A 26,137-nucleotide genomic window follows, 5' to 3' on the forward strand; every position below is an offset into this window, starting at 1 on the left:
TTGAGTTGCTCTCGCCCTTTGTAAAATTTTGTCATGGAAGAGTTGCCATATAATACAAAACTTACCAATGAAGTGAGCTTATGACAAAGGTCCTCATGTAATGTGAACTTGTGACAAAATAGATTCTACATTCATGACCGAATGACCCTTAATAGTTAATGAATATGGCAACTAATGAAATTCTTTTTATTCGATCAGCATGAGTGAATCTCGTACATAGATTCGCTACTGAGGTCTTTTCACACATCTGTTTATAAACAAAGCAGATCGTGTGTTCGTATAGGAGGTTCCAGATTTGAGGAGTTGTCACTATGGGATTATCTATCTAATTGTAGAGTTTCCCATCTTTCCTCACTGCTTCTCTTCTCGTTAGCAGACGACGCGCCGACTGCCCTCGCCAAAATTAACCCCAGAAAAGTGACACATTCATAATTTTCGCTATTCCCAAAGAAGTTTACGGTCTTGTCTCCATTGCTTAATGTAGTAAAATATTCTATTTATAACTAAAATAGTATGTAGAAATAAAGTTAATGCGTCCAAACAGTAATGTTCGTTGTAACCAAGGCCAGAAATCCCTGATATACACGTGTGTTTTATTGCATTTTCACATACCTTATCTTCTTTTCGATTTAAGAGAACTTTTTCTAAAAGTCATTAGGAAGCATCATATGATAACACTGACATCGTTTTTGTTACATCATCCTGTTATCTCAAAATGGAACCATCACCAATGTCGGGTTTGTTGATATTTGTGTTCGCGCCATTTTCCTGAGAGAAGTGATAAACAAACTTCAAGGGAAAATAAACCCTTTTTATGTGATTTAGTAGATATGGTTCGCTAGTGGATATGTTCTTTCCTTGGATTGCCGGCAGATTTCAGGATGAAAGCCATACTGAAATACATAGAGGTAGAAAACTTCAAGTCATACCGCGGATTTTATCATGTCGGTCCACTCAAACCCTTTACTGCTGTCATCGGCCCCAATGGATCAGGTAAGTCAGAAATAGATTTTACATAATTTGCAGCACGAAAAGTGCAAAGAGATCTTCATTGTAAACTTTTATTATTCTGTTGTCGAGACATTGAGATGTGGATATGACACTTCCCACCAGTCTTGATTTTGTGTTTTTGGACGATTTTTTGTTCATTGTGTCTGTCATCTTTGTGTTGTAACTTAGTTTGCAGAAATACTGCGGCAGAAGATATTGTACTACGAAATCGAAACGTTTATTACTGTATCAAAAGTTGGGAGGGTTTTCAAGCAATGAGAATAAGTTTATGCACAAATGTATATCTTTAAATGCCTTATATGTCTTGAAAGTGGCTGGAGTTGAGACTTATTAAGTGCATGGTAATTGTTTTGTTTAACTTTACCTTTTCTTTCCGTATACTCCCTAACCCTTTCCATTTTAGGTAAGGGATTAACTTAGTAGACTTCTATTTCCAGTTGATAGGATTTCCAGTTTGTAATTTTAGTTTACACACTAGACCCTTTTTTTGAAGGAAATGAAGGCATTATGATTGATATTGGACAGGAAATACTGTGTATTGGGACTAACTTTTCCACAGATCTGTTGTTGAAAGGCAACCTATTTAAAGTACAGTAATTGAATTTATCATACTTAACAACAGAACATTTTATAACCTGACGATTGATGACAAGTGTAATTTTATTTGATGTTGCACTATTTTGTTCCACCCTTACTTTGGATGGGGCATGCTGCTTCTCACTTTAAGGTTGTTTGTTGTCTTTCCCAAAAAGAAATTTGAGTTCTGGTTTGGAACTGCTTCATGAAGTGCTTTTATCATTGGATTCATGACTTCTATGATCTATGTAGAATTTAGAAAAAGGGGTCATTAGGTCCTTGTAATGTTAGTTTTGAGGAGATACTTTTATGATGTTAATGTATATTTTGCTATCTGTATACTTTTAATTAATTCCGATTTTTATCAGTATTTGTCTTTGGCTGTCCATTTCAAACCGTTTATAAACAGCACTTTTATGTTACACTCTTGGCTTTTCTTAATTAAGGACATGAAAATATCACATTTTCACTTTGCAAGCATTTCTACCTGCATGAATGACTAATTAGCGCAACGTAGGTGCGTAGACGTGGCCTGGTTAAAGCATAGCTTGTTTTTTTCTGAAGATCTTCATTAGCTTCATTTTGATGTGTAAAACATGGGTCTTTTATAATAATATTTTAGCATGCATTTGATATGGGTTTCTAAGATGTGCCAAGATGTGGAATTTGGGAAGTGTGTCTACCTTAGTACGGAATGAGGAAATTTCAAAGGAATTTGTGAAATGATAAAGAATGGATATTTTCTAAAAAGATCTGTCTAAGAGGTGTTTTGGTAGGTGATGTATATTGGAGACGGTTTTTCTCGGTGTTGGAATCTTTACCACTATTTTGAAATTGTGTTGCTTGAAGCAAGGTCTGCATGTAATCTAGCATTGTTGTAGTGAAAGGTACATATAGTTCCTTATGACTGACTGATAGAGTGGTTGTATTTCACAGGGAAATCAAATTTTATGGACGCCATCTCTTTTGTTATGGGTGAGAAGACCTCAAGTTTACGTGTTAAGCGACTAAGTGACCTTATTCATGGTGCATCCATTGGTCAGCCCATCTCTCGCTCAGCACACGTAACAGCAGTCTTCAAACTTGACGATGGCAGGGAGAAGCGTTTCACTCGTATGGTTCAGGGATCATCATCAGACCACAAAATTAATGGAGAGGTACCATCAGTTTGTTATCTTTTTCCTTACTGATATTTTTTTGTAACTTATTTGGTATGTCTTGAATAAATTTTACGTGGATTTAGATTCCTCATTAGGAAATGGCATTCTGAATGAATACCAGTTCTTTTTAAAGGCAAAAGATATGAAGTTAATCTTTATTAAGAAATATTAAAATGGTTGCCTAGACAATATGACGAATTCAAAACGTAAGGGTCATACTGCTGATCTTACTAAGTGTTTTTTATTGTTTTACTCACAAAAAGACGTATGGTGAGTACAGGTTGTACAAGATATGAGTTTCTCCATGCATGAAGGAAATCGTAAGGCCACTTTCTTTCATCCCTTGTAGAGTTGAGGATGCCAATTGCAAATTTTTCAGGAAGTATTGTAACAGTTAAGACAAAAATTTGGAGAAAGAGGAATCAGAAGTTAAACTATGAAAGTGTGAAATGGAGTAATGGTACCTGTGTAATTCAGTAGTTTTAGTTCTGGAATTGTAAGTGATTATTTCTGATAATAATGAGGTTTCTTTATTCCTGTAAATTTTTTCAAGCTCATATGAGTAACAATGAGGGAATTGGTGATTGGGAAAGATGTTATTATGGTAATGACATCTCTGTGGTTCTGCATGAGATCTTTTCCCTTCCCACAGAGGTACAAATAGTTACTGGAGATTGCAGGTTTTGAGTCCTCTGGTAACATAATATATACATCTCTAAGGAAGATAGAGCAGAGCCCACTCTCCTTTATATGCCTTTATTCCTGTGTAGAATTGAAATAGGTGTATGAAGATTTTTTCAATAAACTGGGATTGTAGATGTACTGCCCCATATTTTATACTGCATATTTTAGTTGACTTCATGGGGAAAAAACCTAAGTTCAGATTTCATTATTATCTACCAGTGCATGGCTGAATAACCAGTTATTTATTTTGTAGCATCTTTTCCACCACCTAGGGATAAAAGAATGCTGTTTGGCTGTTGGAGTCATGTCCTCTGTGGAATATTGTTCATCAGAGCATGATACTCAAGTGTTATATAATGGAAACATTACAGAGTAAGAATTATGTCTATTCTATCCACCAACAGGATTTTGGTCTAATTTTACAGACATGTTGAATTTAGATAGATTTATCTACTATCCTTTTATCAGGGTAAGTTACCTTTCCTGCATTAGAATAGCATACCAACCAGCATATTACTGTTGCAAAGGTTACCTTGTTAATTTCATATAATTAGGTCTAGCTAATGTACACCATATTGCAAGCTGTGCTAGCTGTGTCGCAGCTGTTTCTTTGCACACATTCTAAAATATATTCTTTCTTGTTAGATCGTAAGCAGCCAAACATATATGAAGGAGCTAGAGGCACTTGGCATCAACGTCAAGGGGAAAAACTTTCTGGTGTTCCAGGGAGCAGTTGAATCTATAGCTATGAAAAACCCTAAGGAAAGAACAGCACTCTTTGAGGAAATTAGTGGGTATGTATATGTGGAAAGTAATGATTGACTGGTTTTACTCTGTTTGACCAAGGTTTGACAGTGTATTGCAAATGAGGCCATTTTTTGTCTATTCCAATTGCTTCCTCTGCAGTATATAATTTTTTTCATATTTGTTCACATTATTTTGTATGAGTGAGGTGACACCAAGAGCAAACTAATATTCTCCACATCCAAGCCCCTTAGATTATTTCATGATTTATCACTGGTTCATGTGCCAAGGTTTAGTTCAGTGACAACACATCCTCTCACACACACACACACACTAGCTCTTGTCCAGTCATTATATGTATATATTTTGTCTATCATGCTTGTTAGGAAGAAGATTGTATAGATTGCCAAGATGTGAGGGAAGGGTCTTTTTTGTTTTATTTCAAAACAGGTCCTGCAAAGTATACTGAGGGTGTTTTAAGTTTGTATATGTCCTTTGTGTTGGTGTTTGTGATGTGGGGAGTAGTGTTACTAGTGTGTTGTAAGTGATACCGAGCATGATTAGAGGTATGTTGAGTAGAAGTAGTTGACCACTCAGAATTCATTTATTTATTACTGGGATTAGGGACTAGGTTTCATACCCATATATCTCTTCCATGTCATAGATAACTAAAAGGTGCAGAGCAGGGGGTTTGAAATCCTTCCTTACTTTTTAAATGGGGAAACGAGAAGGATCCAGGTGAGGATTTTTCTGAAACTCCCAGTCATCTGTTTTTTGCTTTGCCTTGTTGGCATAAGAAAAAGCATGTATGTAAATGATATATTTTATGAAGGTATGTTGTATCATTGTCGATATGTTTAATGCTGCATCCTGCTTTTCTCCTTTTTCAACAATGTTTTCTTGCTGCAAGCTTTAATCTCCTTAACTCTGTATTTAGTGTAGCCAAAGTTTTACTGTTGTTATGTGAATTGCAGGTCAGGGGCACTGAAAGAGGAATATGATCGACTGAAGGCAGAAATGTTGAAGGCTGAAGAGGATACCCAGTTCACATACCAGAAGAAGAAGGGAATTGCAGCTGAGCGTAAAGAGGCAAAACAAGAGAAGGAGGAAGCTGAAAGATACCAGAGGCTGAAAGATGAATTAGTAAGTTTCTGTATCTTGCTACCTTTTGTGGTAAATCGTTTTTTCTCTATAAGTACAAGTATGTTTTGGTCTGGTTTAGTAGTTTTATGGTCTGTAAAATGGTTGAGCCTTCCTTTTTATACATTTATGGTAAACCTATCCTGAACCAAATTAATGCCATTGTTTTCCTAATGCACACATTGTTACAGCACAGAAAGAAATATATTTAACTTTTAAACTGGTTTTCATTCCCATGCCTGTTGAGCATAAATGTGAGTGAACATTTATTTTTATATAAACCAAACTCACGTAAGAGACATACACTTTACCTGTTGTAAGTCTTATTTATTTATTCTTATATATTGTAAGAAATCATTTATGTATGTTCTTTCATCATCAGGGGGAAAAACAAGTAGAGATACAGTTATTCCGACTGTATCATAATGAGAAGGAGATTGCAGAATTTGAAAAGGAGGCACGTAGAAAACATGGAGAATTAGAGAAAGTAGAGAAAAAGAAAGAGAAGGCAGAAGAGGTGCTGAAAGAGAAGAAGAAAGAACATAATCGGGTATCTAGAGAAATGGCCAGAATGGAACAGGATATTCGAGAACTGGTGAGTTGATGTGACATACCCATTTATATGATGGGCTTGCCCCCCCCCCCCCCATATTATAAAGGACAATAATGGAATGCTGTGCTTCAGCTGAATGTTTTGACCTTCCACCTCTATTTCAACTTAAACAGTGTTTTGTTGAAAATGTTTATCTTTGTATGAGACCTGAAAAGTGACCAGAGAGAATGGTATCTTGTTGAGGATTAAATGTAGTTTGTTTGTAATTATAGCATAACTGCTTTCAAGCACCATAACTAAGTGTCCAGCTGTACTGGAAAGTTACAGCTTGAGCACATAAGTTATCTTATTCAAGTCCTGTGGAACCTGTACTCAGAACATTTTGTGCAGACGGAATGAGAAGTACATTTGTGGCTGTGCAAATAATTTTTATTCCATACAGTGTTCGTTATTGGCTCAGTTACTGAGAATGTGATCTTTAGTAAAGTCCCTAAGTTTATGGGGTCATTTCTGCTTTTTTATTAGGAAGAAAAATGGTTATGCCTTATGTTTTTAGGGAGGTACTTCAGGTTTGTGTTTTTTATGACTTTAGTTCTTAAGGAAACATATTGTGGTTATATCATGGTCCGGTGCTACTGATTGTTGTGTCTTGTTGCATTCCTTTATTTCAATATGTTGTTGAAAATTATTGCATTATGTGCTAATAACTGTGGAAGCAAAATTTCTATATGTTCTTGAGTTTGAAAAATTACATCGATTGATTTACTTGATTCATAATTTTTTACCCTTTGATCCAATTCAGTATATTGCCTATTATTGTGAACTAGTGAAGCAGAAGGTTAACAATGATATTTGGACAGGAAACTGAAGTGAACAAAAAGCGACCAACATTCATAAAGGCAAAGGAGAGAGTAACACACATGCAGAAGAAGGCTGACTCAGCTCGAAAGTCGCTTGCTCAAGCCATCAAGGCACACAATGCTCACATGGATGATATTCGAGAGCTAGAGAGTGAATTACAGGAGGTGGAGAAGAAGAGAGCTGAGTTTGAAGATCAGGTCTCACAGGATTCTGAGAGTCAAGGTATGTAAGATGATGTAAATGTGAGGTAGGGCATAGTGCCATTTCTTATTCTTGCTAAGTTGGGGAGAACCAGAAACAACTGCACTCTGTCTTGTCTAAGGAAGATATTGCTTCTAGGGTTAAGAGGACATCAGCCTCAGCTTCACTTTATCAAAAGTTTTCTCAGTTTTTAGGGAGCTCTAGTATCACATGCTCCATAAGTCTTGTAGTCAGTGCAAGTTTGTGTAGTATTTATGAACGGGTACAAACACAAGTCTATATAGTTCATGTGTTTATTTGTGTTCATTGTTTTACATAATTATACCTCTTTTCAGGTAAAAGTGTCCAGCTGGAAGAGGTGCAAGTTAAGGAATATCACAGGCTTAAAAATGCTGCCGCTCGCAAATCAGCTCAATACCTGCAGGAGCTGGACTCCATTAACCGTGAACAGAAATCTGATCAGGACCGCCTTGATAATGCTCAGCGACGCACTGCTGAGATAGAAAATCGTATGCGGCAGAAAGGCCATGAGTTAGAAGAAGCACAAAAGAGAGTAGAAAAGTTGATGGAGCACATACGTCAGTCAGAGGCATCACTGGAGGATCAGAAGCGACTGAGACAAGTATGGGAATGATGTTTGCATATTAGAGTACTGAGTAAGAAAGGGTTCTGTTTTCAAGCTCACATCCATTTTCCTTGTCATCTATAATACACTGGAATTACCGCTTACTATCCACAACCAGGCCTTACAGACCTATTGATGGTTTCATCCGATTAACTCACCCTCTTTGTCAGCCTCTCATCACTTGACCTCTTCATATGTTCAAACCCTTTTAGCACACATTCCTCAGCTCTCACTCATCCTATTCTTATGAAAGTCACTCAGGGTTATCATTCGCTTTTGTATGCTTTCCTTTATACAATGGCACTATACAAGCATTCTTCCAGTTTTTAGGCATTTACCATAAGCACACTGAAAATCGGAGACCAGTCAGCATTCAACCAATTCTTTTGAAATTAAACTTCAATCCCATCTTCTACTACACTTGCTTTTTCCACACATCATCTTACACAAGGCTTTCACTAAATCACTTGCCATGTAAACTTCCACCTCCAAAACTTCTTACATGTCCCACTCTGTCATCTAATACATTTAAGTCCTTCATGATACCCATTTCATCTCTTCACCTCATCTCTTCTTGTTACCACTAAACCATCAGCTCCCTTTACTGATGCTCCAGTTTGTGTACTTGTTCTCCATACACATTTAACCTCCTTCCAAAACAATTTCTTATTCTTTGTAAACTAAAGTTTGCTGATGCTCTCTCACCCCAACTCTCATTTGCCCTCCTTCACCCCTTGCATCTTTGCTTTGACCTCCTGTGACTTTCTCTTGTATGTCTCAGCATCCTACTCTGCAAGTAACAGCCATACACCTCCCTTTTCTCTTTCACTAGGAACTTCTTCATGCCACCACACAATCCATTCTCATATACCTTCCTCCCATGTTCTGCTTACCACACTTTTTTCTCACATTTAAGTGCTACTTGAAATACCTCCTGTTCATCATTCTGCCACACACTACCCTTTCTCATGCCTGCCTCCCACTTTCTGTGTACCCCACGCTTTTCTGGCACATTTAAGCACTACTCCCTGAGTTTCATTTACTGTCACCTCTTGCCATTCTTCACTCAGTCTCTTTCAGTAGCTCTTCTCCAAAACTCCTCAAGTTCACTCACATTAATCACTGTCTTACCACCCACATCATTTCCTCTTTCCTCAAAGCCTCTACAAACTTTCACCATCACCACCACCACTCCACCAAGTGGCGATCAGACGTCATACCAGCTACCTGTCTCAGCTCACTTACATCCAAGTCTCATCTTGCATGATATCAGTTATTACATAATCCAGTGATGCTTGTTTACCACTTACCCAACTGTTGTTTTACCCAATTATTGATTTCCATAAGATATTTTTGTTTTGGCTTTCAATATAATCAATTTGGTAGGAAGACTATCAAGTAAGTTTTGATGATTACCTTTTCAATGTAAAATGCTTTTATATTTGTGAAGTTTTCTGTCATGGTTGCTTTAAAGGTAATTCAGCTTTAAGAAAGGGTGGGATGGGGAGTGCGTTTTTTAATGTATTATTTTCTCTTCTTTACATTAGGAGTTGGTATCAGATGTTGGATATAGCAAGGAAAGAATTTCACAACTTCAAGAGCAACTTGAAAATGTGACTGAACAGCTAGGTGATGCACGAGTTGACAAACATGAAGATTCACGGAGGAAGAAGAAACAGGAAATTGTAGAGAACTTCAAACAACTTTACTCTGGGGTGTATGACCGTATGATCAACATGTGTCAACCTATTCATAAGAGGTGTGGCTAGAGGATGTTTTCACATATCCAGATACACAGTATCATAAGCACTATGGAATTTGTATGACTTGACATTCATCTTCATTTCTTGTTGCATTCAGACTCCCTTACAATGCTTGTTTTGAAAATCATACATATTAGATAATTCACATGAATGTTAATTTTACTTGAACATGGTGAACTTCAGGACTGATCCTGTCTGTAACTATACTTCTAACACCATTCGCTTTGCTAGTTTTATTCTCATTGCTTTATTACATGTAAAAACTTATACATAGCCCATAAAGAAAAGAAATATACTTGATAATTCATGCATGGCAACAAACAGATGGAATTGAAGGAAGTGTAATGGGCCAAAAGACTGGAAAATGTTGAAATGATTAAATACACAAGAATTCTATAAAATATACTAAAAAGTCACCAAACAAAAATATTTAAGAGCTTATCAAGAGAGATGGAGAGAGAGAGAATTGTTGGTTTTGGCCAACAGAATAAATGATCTGAATGGGTTACTAAAATACCTAATATGTATATTGAGCCAAAAGGTAGAATTGCAGAACTATCAAAGGAGAGACGAGAGTTGTGAGGAGTTTTTGCTGAATCTGTAGAGACAATCTTTGAGTTATTAAGCTTAATCAGATTTCGTTATCCCCACTGAAATATCCTGTTCAAGTCTGAATTTATTGAAGGTGTGTCGAGAGAGATGTACATTGTGTGAGTGAAGAAGGAGCAGAATTGAGGAATGCAGTCTTGAGTCATCAGTGTATGAGTGTACTTGGTTATTTGTAGAGGAGAAGAAATTGTTGAGAAAAAGGAGAAAAACTGTAGGGGATAGGACAGAACCTAAAAGGACACTGCTGTTGATGGAGAAAGGTGGGGAGGGAGATCCTTCATCAACCATGGAAATAGATCAGCCAGGAGAGGAAGCTAGATATGAGGGAACAAAGTGAGGGATGGAAGCTAAAAGAGGTGAGCTGAGAGATGAAACCCTAATGCCAGAACCTTTCAGAAACTCTGGCTTTTGATTAAGTAACTAAAGGGCAAGAGGGATGTATGGTAATAGAAAGAGTGTGGTTGAGAGAGCAGAGGAAGTAGTAATGCAACTTTTCTTTGTTTTATAGGTATAATGTTGCTATCACAAAGGTCCTTGGCAAGTACATGGAGGCTATAGTTGTTGACACTGAGAAGACGGCACGTCAGTGTGTACAGTATCTCAAGGACCAGATGCTGGACCCAGAGACTTTCCTCCCTCTCGATTACATCCAAGCCAAACCTCTCAAGGAAAGACTCAGGAATATCAAAGAGCCAAGGAATGTCAAGCTTTTGTATGATGTCTTGCAGTATGACCCACCAGAGATCAAGAGAGCAGTACTGTTTGCCACAAATAATGCTTTGGTGTGTGAGACGCCTGAAGATGCATCTAAAGTAGCATATGAAATGGAAGATGGCCACAGGTATGATGCTGTGGCTCTGGATGGTACATTCTTCTCAAAATCTGGTATAATTTCTGGAGGTAGTTTAGATTTGGCAAGGAAAGCCAAAAGATGGGATGAAAAGCATTTATCAAATCTGAAAGCTTCCAAAGAGAAACTGTCAGAAGAATTGCGGGAAGCTATGAAGAAGTCACGTAAAGAGTCTGAGCTTAATACAGTAGAATCTCAGGTTCGTGGTATTGAGACAAGGCTTAAATATTCCAAGACAGACAAAGAGACCACTGAGAAACAGATAGCACAGTTGCAGAAAGAGCTAGACAAATTAAAAGAGGAGCTGAATACTTTTGAACCACAAGTACGTGACATAGAGAAAACAATGGCAGAGCGTGAGGCCCTTATGAGTGATGTGAAGGAGAAGATGAATACAGTGGAAGATGTTGTCTTTGCTGACTTTTGTAAGTCAATTGGAGTCTCCAACATACGTCAATATGAAGAGCGGGAGCTGCAGGCCCAGACTGACCGTGCCAATCGTCGCTTAGAATTTGAAAAGCAAAAGAATCGCATTTTGAACCAGTTAGAGTTTGAGAAGTCCCGGGACACACAAAGTAATGTGGCAAGATGGGAACGTGCAGTGCAGGATGATGAGGATGCACTGGAGCAGGCCAAACAAGCAGAGCAGAAGCAGGTAATTGAATTCATTGTTTTGCTCTAAATCTCGTGCATGTATAGTTTTTTACAGTTCTTTCCATTCACTCTAGATGCTGTTGTGTAATGCTGTATTTCTTTGATAGCACAATATTATTTCACTGTGAGGTCATAACTTTGAGGATTTCTGATTTTATATGTCTGGAAGACTTCTGAATGCTGATATGAGCTTTTATCAAGGAACAGTTGCTTATGTGAGAATATGGTGGTGTGAAGGAGTATTATATTCCATTGGAGATGCAGCATCTTTTTATCCTTTGAATACCATTCATTTTTTTCTAAAGTTAAAGAACAGACTAGATTTTGTTATTTTTATAGGACTATACTTTCTTAATGAGGAGTATACTTTTTAAAACATGTACCAGGACTTCCACATACCATCTCCTTGAAAATCCTTCATTTTGTTTTCAAAATTTTACACATGCTTTGGCCTTTTAAAGCTCTTTAGATGAATGTAGTTTACTTATACAGATGGGAGAAATTGACAAATCTATGCGAGACCTGGAGAAAAAACGCTCTGAGAAGTTGGCCAAGAAATCAGAATGTGATGAGATGGATGATGAGATTGGCAAGGCACGTCGAGAAGTTGGGACCATTGCCAAAGACATCCAGAGTGTACAGAAACAAATTAATTCTATTGAGCATAAGATGGAACAGAAAAAAGGAGAAAGGTAATGTATTTGTATTAGTTACACTTTTTTTAAAGTTGTGTGTGGGCCAAAAGTGCTCCCATATTTCTCAAGACTACCAAATTATATGCAGAGAAGTTAGTAATATTCGTATTGAAGATTGAGAAAGCACTTTGAAAATGAAAAGAATTAAATTCTTCTTGGATGCAACTCGTTTTATACTGGGAATGTAGGCTGTTTTATTATAGTCCATGCTCATTTTTTATTATGTATGTTCATTAAGTTATCCCTGGGGATAGGGGAGAAAGAATACTTCCCATGTATTTCCTGCGTATTGTAGAAACAATAAAAGGGGAGGGAGCGGGGACAGAAAATCTTCCTCTCCTGTTTTTAGTTTTCCAAAAGAATGAACAGAGAAGGAGGTCAAGTGAGAATATTCCCTCTGTTCTTAATGCGGGAAATGGCAAATATGTCTGGAAAAAAAATGTACAGTAAGCGAAGGATATTTGTTAAAGTGAAGCCTATTTTATGGCTAAAGAACCAAGTGTTTTCCTCTTTATATGATTGTGTTACCTGTATGCATGGATAAAATATACATGACATTTTTCTGCATTTCGTACTTGCTTTATAGATATGAAATGCTCTGATTTGGGTTTATCAGTACGACTTATCACTATCCCTTTTTTTAACCAAGTTGCCTCCTCATTTAAATTTTTATGTTGGATCCTTAAACATTGTTATTATCTACATTTTTCCACCTGGTATGCTTAAATCACTCAGGATCGTGTTTATGTAGTTGTAGCTTATGCATTGTGGTTGCTTTCTTGTTTCTTAGGAAGAAATGAGGATGGTAATCCATTAGTATACAGAATTCATGATGGTATTTCACAGTAGCCAGATTGTTAGATTGTTCTGTTTCTAATCAGATTGTACTGTTAAACCTGCTTAGGTAGATAGTAGTTGGTAGGCAGTCAACAACCAGGGAGGTATATTACCAGTACTGCCCGTCTGGGTATCAGGAGGGTTAGTGACATCTGCTCAGTGAGTCAGCACTTTAGTGGTTGTCAGGTTGTACTCCTCTTACTCAGGTAGCTTTCTTTTCTTTCTATCTCTCTAACAAATGGACTACTGGCATTCTCTCCACAAACATACAATCCCTCCTTATCATATGTATCACTTAACAACACTTACCTCACACAGTTGATTCCTCTTAAATTTATATTTTCCTGTGGTGAGCACTATGTGCTAGCCCTGCTTTTTAGCAAAATAGTAGGAGCAGTAGATAGAAGTAGTAAGTAGGCAGGAGCATTAGGTAGAAACATTATTAGATAAAAGTAGTCGATATGAACATTAGGTAGGAGCCTCTGCAAACGCTGCACTAGACTTGCCCTCTGCCAGTGGCCAGTCAAGGGTTAGGCATAAAGGCTAAGAAGCTGGACTGGGGTTCTTTAGTTATGGAGACTGTTGCCATAGCCACCTCTTTAAGAGAGTTCCAGTTGGAACAGGCATCAGAGATATAGAATAGAATAAAAATAGGAACCTGTAAGGTGTACTCTTCAATTAACCTGGCCTTCATGTCTAGGAATTCAAATATTGGCCACAGTGCTGCGCAGACTCAACTATGGAATTGGTATCCTGTAATCATATCGATGAAACTTCCATGGAAACTGACAAAAAATTCAAATTATAAAGCTGTCAAACTTACAATCTGCTGTAGAGTGTTGGTGACCAGAATATGTCTTATTGATAGGATAAGTGTTTAGAGTTTTTTGTTATTCCCATCAAACTTTTTTTTATTTATAAGTTGATACTCTTAAGTTCCAGTGCAACTTTCCCTTAGGTGTTACTCTTAGTTCTAGTGTTAGAGCTGGACACGAGTTTAATCAATTTTGTTTCCTAGACTTGTTATTAAGATATTTGATGGGTCAAAACAGATTTGGGTATATTGTGTCAGTGTTATTTTATTTGTCCATCATGAGATTGCTTACTGTGTTAGGCATGTTGCTTTTAAGCATTATCAACTATAGGAAGTGGATTTTAGCCCGCAGATTTGTAACTTCTGTAGTGAATACTTAAAAGACACATGCACCAGCCATCCACCCACCCTGGTGCTTCTTGTTACTGGGATTTGGCAGCTGAATATACTTGTTATGAATCAGCGAATATTTAGTGACTTTTCTAAATATTGCATAGCCTTTATTGAGGGATGATACTAATTGTTATGGTCCCTTCCCTTACATGGTGTGACTGGTTGGCTCTAGTTCTGTGATGGTGATGGACATTTCAGGGAAGCTTAAAAGAGTGGACCATGAAATTTAACCTATCCTATTAGAGGAATTATGAAGCCTAATTATTTGTGTCGAGTTTAAACACAGATAAGTCTCAACCACAATTGATATTTTACCCCTTTTCATCAACTTGTGCTAAACTCACTGATATACATTATAGGATTTTACTTTGTATTACACTTTGTAATGTTTGTAATTTCTCTTTGTATAGACACTCCGTATTGAAGCAGTGTAAGATGGACGATATCTTGGTGCCCATGACTAGAGGCAACATGGAAGACATAGAGAATGAGGGTCGTGAAAGTGGAGAGTCTACCCTTGAGTACTCTTCAGGGCTTAACACTCAGGTCAGTAGTAGTCTCCAGGCTTAGTACATTTCATTCAGCCCACACTGTTATTCAGTTCCCAGTGACATGAAACATTTTGATAGCCTCTTCATTTATTCAATTGTCAGTTTGATGTATTTGTAATAGCAAAGAACTTCATTTCCATATTTACAGTCATTTACCACTTTCAGCTTTTGTGATGATTGTGTATGCTGTTATAATATATTGTGTGCGTGCTCATTATAGCTCATTCATTACAAACAGTAAAAACTTGGTGGCAGTACATATATCTCTCAGATCCCAACTTGACCCAGTAAGACAGGAATTTCTTTTTAACCTAGTTTGTAGTGTGTCTGACTGTTTTTAAAGGATTTTGTTTGCCATTGATGGTGATCTCAGGTTGTGATATATTTAGAAGAGTGATTCCATTGGATGTTGCTGTTTGAATTTTTCAGGTGATGTATGAGAAAGAGGCTAGGATTGTACTAGATTATTCCTCCTTATCCGAGACACACAAGGAGCTGGATGACATAGAAGATGTCCAAAAAACTGAAAAGCGTATGCAGAAACATATAACTGATCTCAAAAACACCATTCAGCGTATACAAGTAAGTTGCAGGCTAGAACTTATTTATGAGTTATACAGGTACTAGGTACTAGTGAACTGGTTACATGGCAAAAAATTGGAAATAGGATTGTTGCAATTTCCACGTGAAAGAGAGTACAAGATTTCCGATTATATACTTCTTAATAGCCAGCCCTACCTCCCTCCCTCATAATGAGAGCTAGCATATTGAATATTTTTCTTACGGAAGATAGCATCAGAAATAAATAAACATTTGCCTTACTTGCACACATCCTGTCCTTAGTTGTCATGGATAATGTGCAAAACCAGAGCTTAATTATCCACAGCCAGGCCCCATAAACTACTATATGGTTTGCTTTGACCACCACCTCTTGGTTCAGCCCATTGGTAGAACATTTTTCGTCACCTCGAAATGCCACATATAGTGCAGTTCATTTTATGCAGTGGACACTTTTTGCTCTCTTAAATATTCTGGCCCAGATGCTCCAAGTCTTTCATCACTGTTCTTCCATTTCCTTGTCAGTCTACCCCTCGCCCTTGCTTCGTCCAGTTTTGACACAGATCCTCTCAATCAGTCTTTCTTCTCTCATCTTTTCATGTGTATGAACCTTTTATTCTCTATTCCTTTTTTTCATGTGCATGGACCGTTTCGGCACTCTCTAGTCTGCCCTTTGAGTTAGACTTCACTTTTTACTGTATCTTTCTCAAATATCTCATCTGTGTATTGTCCTTATGAACTTTCCCAGCACATCCACCGTCTTTCAAGGCCCAACACATCCATACATCACTGCCAGACCTGCTGTTTCTTCAAGCATACCCATCTTTGCCCATACAGATACTGACCTCTCCTTTATGCTTTTTATTGCACTTAGGACCACAGCCCTACTTTCCATGTGACTAGTTTTCAGCTTAACAGACACAGTATTTGAGTTTATTCCTTTGGACAGATGAGGTCTGTGGAGTGTTATTTATGATGTGGATAGGATTAGTCTCATACTTGCCTGGCTCCTCACCTGGAAGATTACAACCTTTTGTAAATGAGAGACTGCGTAAAGGGTACCATTTTGATAATAGTTATTTTATTTATAATTCAGTAGAAAATATTCATGTATAGATTGGTTATAGAATATAGACAGGGTTAGAATTTTTTGTGCAAATAAAGTAGATCAAATTGAATAGTTACTGATTATTCTGATAAGTGTGTGGTAAGATGTTTGTATGTTGCTTCCAGGCACCAAATATGAAGGCAATGCAGAAGTTGGACCTGGCCCGGGAAAAGCTTCAGGAGACTAACTCTGAGTTTGACAGTGCACGTAAGCGTGCAAAGAAAGCCAAACAAGCTTTTGAAAGAGCCAAAAAGGAGCGTTATGACCGCTTCATGGCCTTTTTTGAGCATGTGTCCAATGAGATTGATGGCATTTACAAGGTGAGCCTGGAGAGTATCCCTTTGAGAGTATGATTTGACTTGGCAGAATTAAAAGGGCTGGTATGACTTTGTTTTCATAGTTTTTCAGTAGTTTTCTTTGCATGACTTTTTTGTTTTTAATGTTATAGTTCATTAATTCAGATATTCTTACTCAGTGTAACCTCATTTCATTGGGTGTTTGCTTGAATCTCAGTCTTCATCCATGTATATTTGAGGGTTGCATTCTTTGAGCATGCTTTCATTGAAACTGATGACATTTTTACAGTAAGCCATGAGAGCAGTCCTTTGAGCATACAATCAACCTGACGTGTATCCTCATCACATGCTGAAAACTGCCTGTGGTGTATTATGTCATAATTCCTTGTCTTATGTGCTTTCCTTCTATTTAGGCACTTGCTAAGAATCCCTCTGCTCAAGCCTTTTTAGGGCCAGAAAATCCTGAAGAACCATACCTAGATGGCATTAACTACAACTGTGTTGCTCCTGGCAAGAGGTTCCAACCAATGTCTAATCTCTCAGGTGGAGAGAAGACTATTGCTGCTCTTGCACTCCTTTTTGGAATTCATAGGTAAGAATATCCTACTTTTTGCTCTTCATCAGTTTCAGGTTACCTTTTCTGTTGTGGATGTATTTAGGCTAGAATATTATTTTTATTTGTGAAGGCAAGTGAAGTAACTGATCTCATAACTGCACAAATCTTGCTGCAAATGAGGCCTACATCAGAACTGCTGATAGTAACTTAGTACACTAAACTTTGGTCTGAAATGAAATATAGGACCAACAAACTACACACAAAATTAATTCCATAGTGTTATGAAGTGAATGTAATTTGCAAAATTCTCTCTCTCTGTCCAGAAGGTTTAAACTTGAGCATGGACAGAAAGCAGAACTGTTAGGTTACCAAGACTATTATCTGATCAGGGGAATGTCACCCATCTACGCAGGTTATCAAAACCTATTTTTACCTGTCATTGATTTCCATTGCTTTTCATGGTCAGCTTGAGTCAATCACTGCATCCAAAGGGTTGAACAACATCTTTATGAAGATATATTGAGAAGCCAAATTACAGATCACTCCTTCACAGAAACTAGAATGTAATGTTTAGGTTATACTGTGTTTAAGATTCTATAGTTGATTGATTGTCTTCAGTGTCAGAAATTAGATTGATTGATATTTCATTAAGAAGTAGAAGTTTTCTTTTAAAAAGTCTGAAAATTTTTCCAATGGCTTTTAAAAAATCATGACAATAATTTAGTTATCAAGGTGTAGGATGCTTGAATAATTTAGTTATTAAGATGTAGGAAAGTGTACAATCTTGTTTCACTTTGTATCCAGCAGGCCTTATTATCCATGGTAAAGTTTTCATTTTATAAAACAGTTACCAGCCAGCACCATTTTTTGTCCTGGATGAGATTGATGCTGCCTTAGACAACACCAACATTGGCAAGGTGGCATCATATATAGTGGAGAAGAAGTCCCAGTTGCAGACCATTGTCATCTCACTCAAAGAGGAGTTTTACCAGAATGCTGATGCTCTCATAGGAATTTGCCCAGATGTAAGTGAATGCTTATTGCCAAAACTGATGTGGAACAAGTAAGGAGGATGTAAAGGAAAAGGGTATTGCACTGGATGAATGATTTCATGTATCATATGAGTGATGAGACTTGTCATTAATGCACATCGGGGATGTGATTATAAAACTGTGTAACTGGAGTGACGGAAAAAGCGCTTACTTCAAAAATTATGCTTGGAATATATGTTAAATAATGGTGGAAAGATTTAAGGTGCTAATGATGTAGCATCATCACTTAAGCATCCTGGAACATTGAGCTATGTAGACATAATTAACAATATAGATACACATATATCCTCTTGGTCAATCTCTCCTCACTCATTCTCTCCATGTGCCCAAACCATTTCAAAACACCCTCTTCTGCTCTCTCAACCACGCTCTTTTATTTCCACACATCTCTCTCACCCTTACGTTACTTACTCGATCAAACCACCTCACACCACACATTGTCCTCAAACATCTCATTTCCAGCACATCCATCCTCCTGCGCACATCTCTATCCATAGCCCACGCCTCGCAACCATACAACATTGTTGGAACCACTATTCCCTCAAACATACCCATTTTTGCTTTCCGAGATAATGTTCTCGACTTCCACACATTTTTCAAGGCTCCCAAAATTTTCGCCCCCTCCCCCACCCTATGATCCACTTCCGCTTCCATGGTTCCATCCGCTGACAGATCCACTCCCAAATATCTAAAACACTTCACTTCCTCCAGTTTTTCTCCATTCAAACTCACCTCCCAATTGACTTGACCCTCAACCCTACTGTACCTAATAACCTTGCTCTTATTCACATTTACTCTCAACTTTCTTCCACACACTTTACCAAACTCAGTCACCAGCTTCTGCAGTTTCTCACATGAATCAGCCACCAGCGCTGTATCATCAGCGAACAACAACTGACTCACTTCCCAAGCTCTCTCATCCCCAACAGACTTCATACTTGCCCCTCTTTCCAGGACTCTTGCATTTACCTCCCTTACAACCCCATCCATAAACAAATTAAACAACCATGGAGACATCACACACCCCTGCCGCAAACCTACATTCACTGAGAACCAATCACTTTCCTCTCTTCCTACACGTACACATGCCTTACATCCTCGATAAAAACTTTTCACTGCTTCTAACAACTTGCCTCCCACACCATATATTCTTAATACCTTCCACAGAGCATCTCTATCAACTCTATCATATGCCTTCTCCAGATCCATAAATGCTACATACAAATCCATTTGCTTTTCTAAGTATTTCTCACATACATTCTTCAAAGCAAACACCTGATCCACACATCCTCTACCACTTCTGAAACCGCACTGCTCTTCCCCAATCTGATGCTCTGTACATATAGATATATTGTAGTAATTCTTGTTTGAGATTTAAAAGAAAAACAGCAAGCCATGGAATGTGCTTTCAAGAAGTTAGAGAGGCATGTGACTGGGAGAACAGCTTTGCTCACTCTTTGGCAATGATGAAGTAAATCCCCACATTAAATAGGAGGAATATGTCTCTTTACCTTTACTGATGGCCACAACAAAAGAGTTTCCATAAATGTTGAATTCCAGCACTGCTTGTTATCCTTTAGTCCCTTACCCTTAACAAGCCTCTAGCCTCTAGCACAGTATTTTCGAAGGCTCTTACCTAATGTTCCAACCATCTACTGCCGAATGTGTTAATCTAATATTCCTGCCTAATGTTCCAACAGACTGCTTCTACCTAATGATGGGATAGAAAGATGGATAGCTTAGAAGATTGTGGAATGTACACTTGCTCAAAAATTTGACTTAAAATAGATTAATTTTTTATATAGTGTTTCTTATAGTGATGAGGGTAGTCTGGTTGCTAATTTTTATATTCTGGCATTGGCTTCAGAATTAGTTAGAGTAGGTACAAGGTAGGGCAGTGGAAGAAATCATGAAAGGATAGAATTAAGATTGGTGTTTTTGTCGTCTATATAGGAGATTCTACCTGGAAATCCCTTTGTTGAATACAGTTAATACTGAATTAATATAGAAATTATCAGTTCTTCATATGGTCATTATGTTATACTAAGAAAAACTACTTTGCAGCCTGGTGAGTGTCTGATCAGCAAGGTGTTGACACTGGATATGGAGAGTTACCCGCTACCAAGACAAGAAGAACCTATTGGGCCTTTTGGTGCTCCGGTAAGTATATATATATATATATATATATATATATATATATATATATATATATATATATATATATATATATATTTTTTTTTTCCGCTGTCTCCCGCGTTTGCGAGGTAGCGCAAGGAAACAGACGAAAGAAATGGCCCAACCCACCCCCATACACATGTATATACATACGTCCACACACGCAAATATACATACCTACACAGCTTTCCATGGTTTACCCCAGACGCTACACATGCCCTGATTCAATCCACTGACAGCACGTCAACCCCGGTATACCACATCGATCCAATTCACTCTATTCCTTGCCCTCCTTTCACCCTCCTGCATGTTCAGGCCCCGATAACACAAAATCTTTTTCACTCCATCTTTCTACCTCCAATTTGGTCTCCCACTTCTCGTTCCCTCCACCTCCGACACATATACCCTCTTGGTCAATCTTTCCTCACTCATTCTCTCCATGTGCCCAAACCATTTCAAAACACCCTCTTCTGCTCTCTCAACCACGCTCTTTTTATTTCCACACATCTCTCTTACCCTTACGTTACTTACTCGATCAAACCACCTCACAACCACACATTGTCCTCAAACATCTCATTTCCAGCACATCCATCCTCCTGCGCACAACTCTATCCATAGCCCACGCCTCGCAACCATACAACATTGTTGGAACCACTATTCCTTCAAACATACCCATTTTTGCTTTCCGAGACAATGTTCTCGACTTACACATTCTTCAAGGCTCCCAGGATTTTCGCCCCCTCCCCCACCCTATGATCCACTTCCGCTTCCATGGTTCCATCCGCTGCCAGATCCACTCCCAGATATCTAAAACACTTTACTTCCTCCAGTTTTTCTCCATTCAAACTTACCTCCCAATTGACTTGACCCTCAACCCTACTGTACCTAATAACCTTGCTCTTATTCACATTTACTCTTAACTTTCTTCTTTCACACACTTTACCGAACTCAGTCACCAGCTTCTGCAGTTTCTCACATGAATCAGCCACCAGCGCTGTATCATCAGCGAACAACAACTGACTCACTTCCCAAGCTCTCTCATCCCCAACAGACTTCATACTTGCTCCTCTTCCCAAAACTCTTGCATTCACCTCCCTAACAACCCCATCCATAAACAAATTAAACACCCATGGAGACATCACACACCCCTGCCGCAAACCTACATTCACTGAGAACCAATCACTTTCCTCTCTTCCTCTCTTCTTTTTTTTTTTATCGAGGATATATATATATATATGGTTGCGAGGCGTGGGCTATGGATAGAGTTGTGCGCAGGAGGGTGGATGTGCTGGAAATGTCTGTTTTCTGTAGCTACCTCGCTGACATGGGAAACAGTGATAAGGTATAGTAAAGATGAATGAATGAATACATACATCCCACTAGAGAAGAACATCATTTCAAATGAATTGCTTAGTATTTGGGTTGATGAAGGGGTAATCCTTTATATAACTTTCATTTTCTTTTGTATGATGTTTAACACAAGTTTGCCAGCAAAGGACACCAAACTAATAAGTGGTAATTGTGTACACGGTATGTTTGACCTAATTAACAATAGTGGGTCTTTTGTGATGATCTTGGTACCTTTCATGGGTTTATCATGTACATACGAGTGTAAAGAGAGTACTGAATAGGACGAGTATTCACCTTATCCATGGTGAGAAAGTAGATTATATCTGAGTTTTCGTGCATATGTAATGAGGCCTTTTTTTTTTTTTCACAGCGGTGAGGGTAGATGCCTGCCAATAAAACATTTTCACCGAGGGCAGACTTCTTTCACAGACATAACCCTATTGTCTACAAGAGAGCAGGGTATGCATAGACGACAATAGAGTTTCAAGAGATCAGTTTCAATCAACTTCAGTATAGCTCTTACTATATCATTGTGGAATTTTTGAATTGTACAAATCATGAATGCAATTGCATTTTTTTTTTTGTCTCAATCAAAGTAGAAAGTATTGTATATATTCTTGCTTATGAAGATGGGATCTTATAATTAAATCTGAAAGGGTTTTCTTAAATTGTGCCTGTACAGTTGTTTAATTTGGGGTTATTTACTCCTTTGATTGTATGGCATTTCACAAAGTCAGAACTGGATGGTTCATGCAGAATTATTTCTCTTCATGAATTTAGTGTGGAGTGGAAGCTCATCAATGGTCACTTCGGTATTCACATTAATGTCAGTTTGAATATTTTCTGTGCACTTGACTTTGGGAGATCCAGATTAGGTTAAGATGAAAGAAAGTTTAGGTATTTGTAAGAGAGAGTATACAAGTTTGCAAGACATACAGTAAAAGAAGATCCATATTCCTATGATCACCATGTTTGGGGAAGATTCTCCATAGATTGTTCTGTTCTGTAACAGGAAAGCATGTGTTTTATTTACTTGACTTTCAGGTGAATGTTTTATGAAAAAAAAAATATATGAAGAGAGTAGAAGCCTATTCCAAAGTATTATTTATTTTTATGAGTCTTTTCTTCTTAAATCTATTAGTTTTCAGATAGATTTACACAATTGAGTTTAGTATATGGTATGGATTGCACCTGTCTGGAAAAGCAAAATATTTGTAGTGTTTATATCATATTTGCTGTACAATGATAAATATTTTTATAATGGAACAGTCTCTTTCCTTTTATTCAAATATTTTGTTTACATTTCTTTGATGTGCATGTTTTTGTATAGATGCACAGCTCCAGTAAATGCTCCAGTATACTGGAAGCATTATAATGAATTCCCTAAACAAGGAAAGGATAATGGCAATTCAGTTTCAGCTTTTTCATTGACACAGGCCATCAGGAAGACAAAATTGCAATGGCAAAAATAATAAAGTATGTGTTCCTAGAGTTTCTTGGTCATGTATGAGAGAAAAAATGTAATGCTATATATTGTTTGATTAACATCAAATAAAATTTATTGTTTTTGAAACAGCAGTTAATTCATATTCATATTTTGAGGATTTTTTTTTTTTTTTTTAATTTAACCTTTTTGTACAAACACATAGTAACTGTACACAATCACCAAAGTAATTAACATTTGTAGAAAATAGCATATAAGAAATAGATGAATGGGAGAAGATAAAAAATGGTCCAACCTCCTCCTCTTCCTCTAAGTAGCCGGTGTTTTTTTGTTTTTTCTATTAGCAGGTGAATTTCCTGAATCATTTCAGTGTATTTTACAATAGAAAGTGTTTTCAAAGCTCTTTTATATGATGTGAAATAGTCGGTATTAACATCAGTAATACATAAAGTTCTTTGTAAACTGTTTAGTATTTTTAGTTTACTGTGTAAATTATCATATTCTACGTAATGTCCTTTCCTATTGGTGGTGTTTTAATTCATATTAAAATGAAAATTGCAGAGTAAAGGATTTGTTTTTAACAAAGGGCTCTTCCAGGTATTCCAGTATGCCAGAGGTTTACTGTACTTTTTTAACTACCCTTTGAAATAGATTTTTTGTAGTCCCTGTTTTTGGCTTTTATTTTTCATTCTCTTTCAGAGAACTTTTGCATTTAAGAATCTGTTTAGAAGTGTTCATGTAACACTGAAGCATATCAAGTTCTGTTGATTAATCATGCCAAACATATTCATAAAGATTTTCCATACCATGATATACATTCTGCTCTTCTACAGACTGTTTTCACTTGGCTTTAAGAACATGTTCAACATGACCAGTTGGATATGGATCAGCAACGTTAAATGAGGAAAATCCTCATACTATAGTGATGACAATTTTGATTATAGTTGAAATCTGGATCCAGTTCTGTTCAGTCACATCCTCATCGTCCTTATTTGTACAGAGGTTGGCTCCAGTAACTTTGAATCTAAGGATATCTTAGGTCACTTTAGCAACAGTTGTATTTTTGAATATTTTGTCTAAATACTAATAAAAACCAGAATTTGTATTTAGTTTCACTGCATCCTGGTTTTAAGTCAGGCTGCAGTATGGAATTAGAAGTCTACATGTAAAGGCATTATTTTTCCCAAATTCAGTGTACCTTGTATTTTTACTGATTTCATAAATTTCACACCAATAACTTTGTTGGCACAAAACAACTTTGGGCAGAGGCATATACTTTGATGTCCATACATTAACCGACAATGTCCTATGTATATAACACTACACCAAAGTCTTCAACGCCATCCTGTGTTTGCACAAGTGAACAGTAGTTGTAAACAACATGAAACTGTATTTGCAGGTAAGATAGGCTATGAATTGATGTGGAATGAATATGACAGCAGGCAAATAGGGCTTTGGAGTGACACAGCAGGTGTCACAACAGTGCTCTCTTTCTCACCCTGTTCCTTGTAGAGGTCACTGGGCAGTGAGGTAGATAATTAAGGTGGTGGAATATCCAGGATCACAAGAATAGTGGTAACATTCTTAGACAAAGCTGATGTTAGCAAGACCTGTGAAAAAGAAGAGCCTGTAGGGGAGATGGGCAGATCACCTACCAGATGTAAACATTAACCAATTCTTTTTTTTTTTTTACACCAGGTGTTAAGAATCATCATAAGATCACACGCATTATATGTATGTTCCCTGAGGCTGTGAATGGTCTATAAAGCCGTAAATCTGTACTGGCACCAAAGCCACTCACGCTAAACGAGGTGTGTGCAAGTAAACTATAGTTTCAAACACTAGTGTTTCCATCAAGTGGGGAGCCTTACATGAACTGCAAATGCAAGGAAGAAAGGCTATGGGGCAAAGTGGAAGTTGACTGACGCATTGTCTACCTAGCTACAAACCCATCGGTAAGGTTACTTCATAACCAAGTTTTTCTTCAGTATTTGGACTAGGATTTCTTTCAATACTTTTAGTCATTGGCCGTTGCATCGCTACCTTATTATACATTCACAGTGGTTAGCACTACCTCATCTAGACTTGGCCCCGCAACTTCCCAGATACACCCCGGGTAACTTGGTGGTTACATTACCTTACTTTGTGGTAAGGTTACCTGGAGGCTAAATAAATGGTCGTTGTAGTGGTTACTTTCTGATATGACAACAACGTTGCGTTAGTTACCTGGTGTGAAGATAACTGGACGTTGCTGTTGTTACCTAATAGTTTGATGACTGTGGAGGTAAGATAATTTTACATAGTGATGAGGATACCTAATGTTAAGTAACTTAAACTTTGCTTTGTGGTGAGGTATCGATAGTAACATAACTCCTTGTGGTGATATAACGTCAGTAAGAATGTTTGTGTTACAAGCTAACAGTCATGACGCAGAAAGGAATAAGTTGACATAGAAGTGACATACGTAAGTGGTAGGTGTACTTACAGATGACTGGGCAGCTTGAGTATAAGTTGAGTAAGAAATAAGATTCAGATTTCAAAGTTTATTCACGAGAGATAGCATTGCAACCCATTCAAAATAAGGTGTGATGACAGTATTAAAAGTGTTACAAGTTTCAAATGACTTTGAAGTAGTATCTAACGAGAAACAATGATAAATACACAATTTCCAAAGTTTTTACCTCATTGATTCGTACTCTCATTTCAATATCATCATATATATTACCAATTATTCCAAACGTAGATATTATGTTTCATGTTCCTCTTTATGAAGTAAGATGATACAAAGCATAGGACTGACAAACTTTAGACGAGTTCAGGCCATTCCGCGTCTATCTGACAGGGAAGCATCCAATTATCGGTAGCGGCCCTCTACCA

General features: G+C 37.5%; 1 protein-coding gene across 1 annotated transcript; it reads left to right on the forward strand.

Moving 5' to 3' along the window:
- Nucleotides 1–734: 734 nt before the first annotated feature.
- On the forward strand, nucleotides 735–24,363 carry SMC1 (structural maintenance of chromosomes 1). Its single transcript, XM_071675527.1, has 17 exons — nucleotides 735–993; nucleotides 2,524–2,744; nucleotides 4,077–4,225; nucleotides 5,150–5,318; nucleotides 5,698–5,910; nucleotides 6,729–6,951; nucleotides 7,266–7,552; nucleotides 9,103–9,314; nucleotides 10,436–11,432; nucleotides 11,924–12,123; nucleotides 14,581–14,716; nucleotides 15,151–15,303; nucleotides 16,513–16,707; nucleotides 17,097–17,275; nucleotides 18,087–18,264; nucleotides 20,356–20,451; nucleotides 22,187–24,363. The coding sequence occupies exons 1-17, from the start codon at nucleotides 882–884 to the stop codon at nucleotides 22,190–22,192; spliced, it is 3,726 nt and encodes a 1,241-aa protein (XP_071531628.1). The 5' UTR covers nucleotides 735–881; the 3' UTR covers nucleotides 22,193–24,363.
- Nucleotides 24,364–26,137: the final 1,774 nt, after the last annotated feature.

This window comes from Panulirus ornatus, chromosome 21, assembly GCF_036320965.1.
Source record: "Panulirus ornatus isolate Po-2019 chromosome 21, ASM3632096v1, whole genome shotgun sequence".
Taxonomy (NCBI): domain Eukaryota; kingdom Metazoa; phylum Arthropoda; class Malacostraca; order Decapoda; family Palinuridae; genus Panulirus; species Panulirus ornatus.

Excerpts from the sequence above, each read along its gene's own strand:
- SMC1 (XM_071675527.1), top strand. The coding sequence starts at position 882 with ATGAAAGCCATACTGAAATACATAGAGGTAGAAAACTTCAAGTCATAC. Across the intron at positions 9,315-10,435 it reads TGTCAACCTATTCATAAGAG|GTATAATGTTGCTATCACAA; the intron begins GTGTGGCTAGAG and ends TTTGTTTTATAG. Across the intron at positions 18,265-20,355 it reads TCATAGGAATTTGCCCAGAT|CCTGGTGAGTGTCTGATCAG; the intron begins GTAAGTGAATGC and ends ACTACTTTGCAG.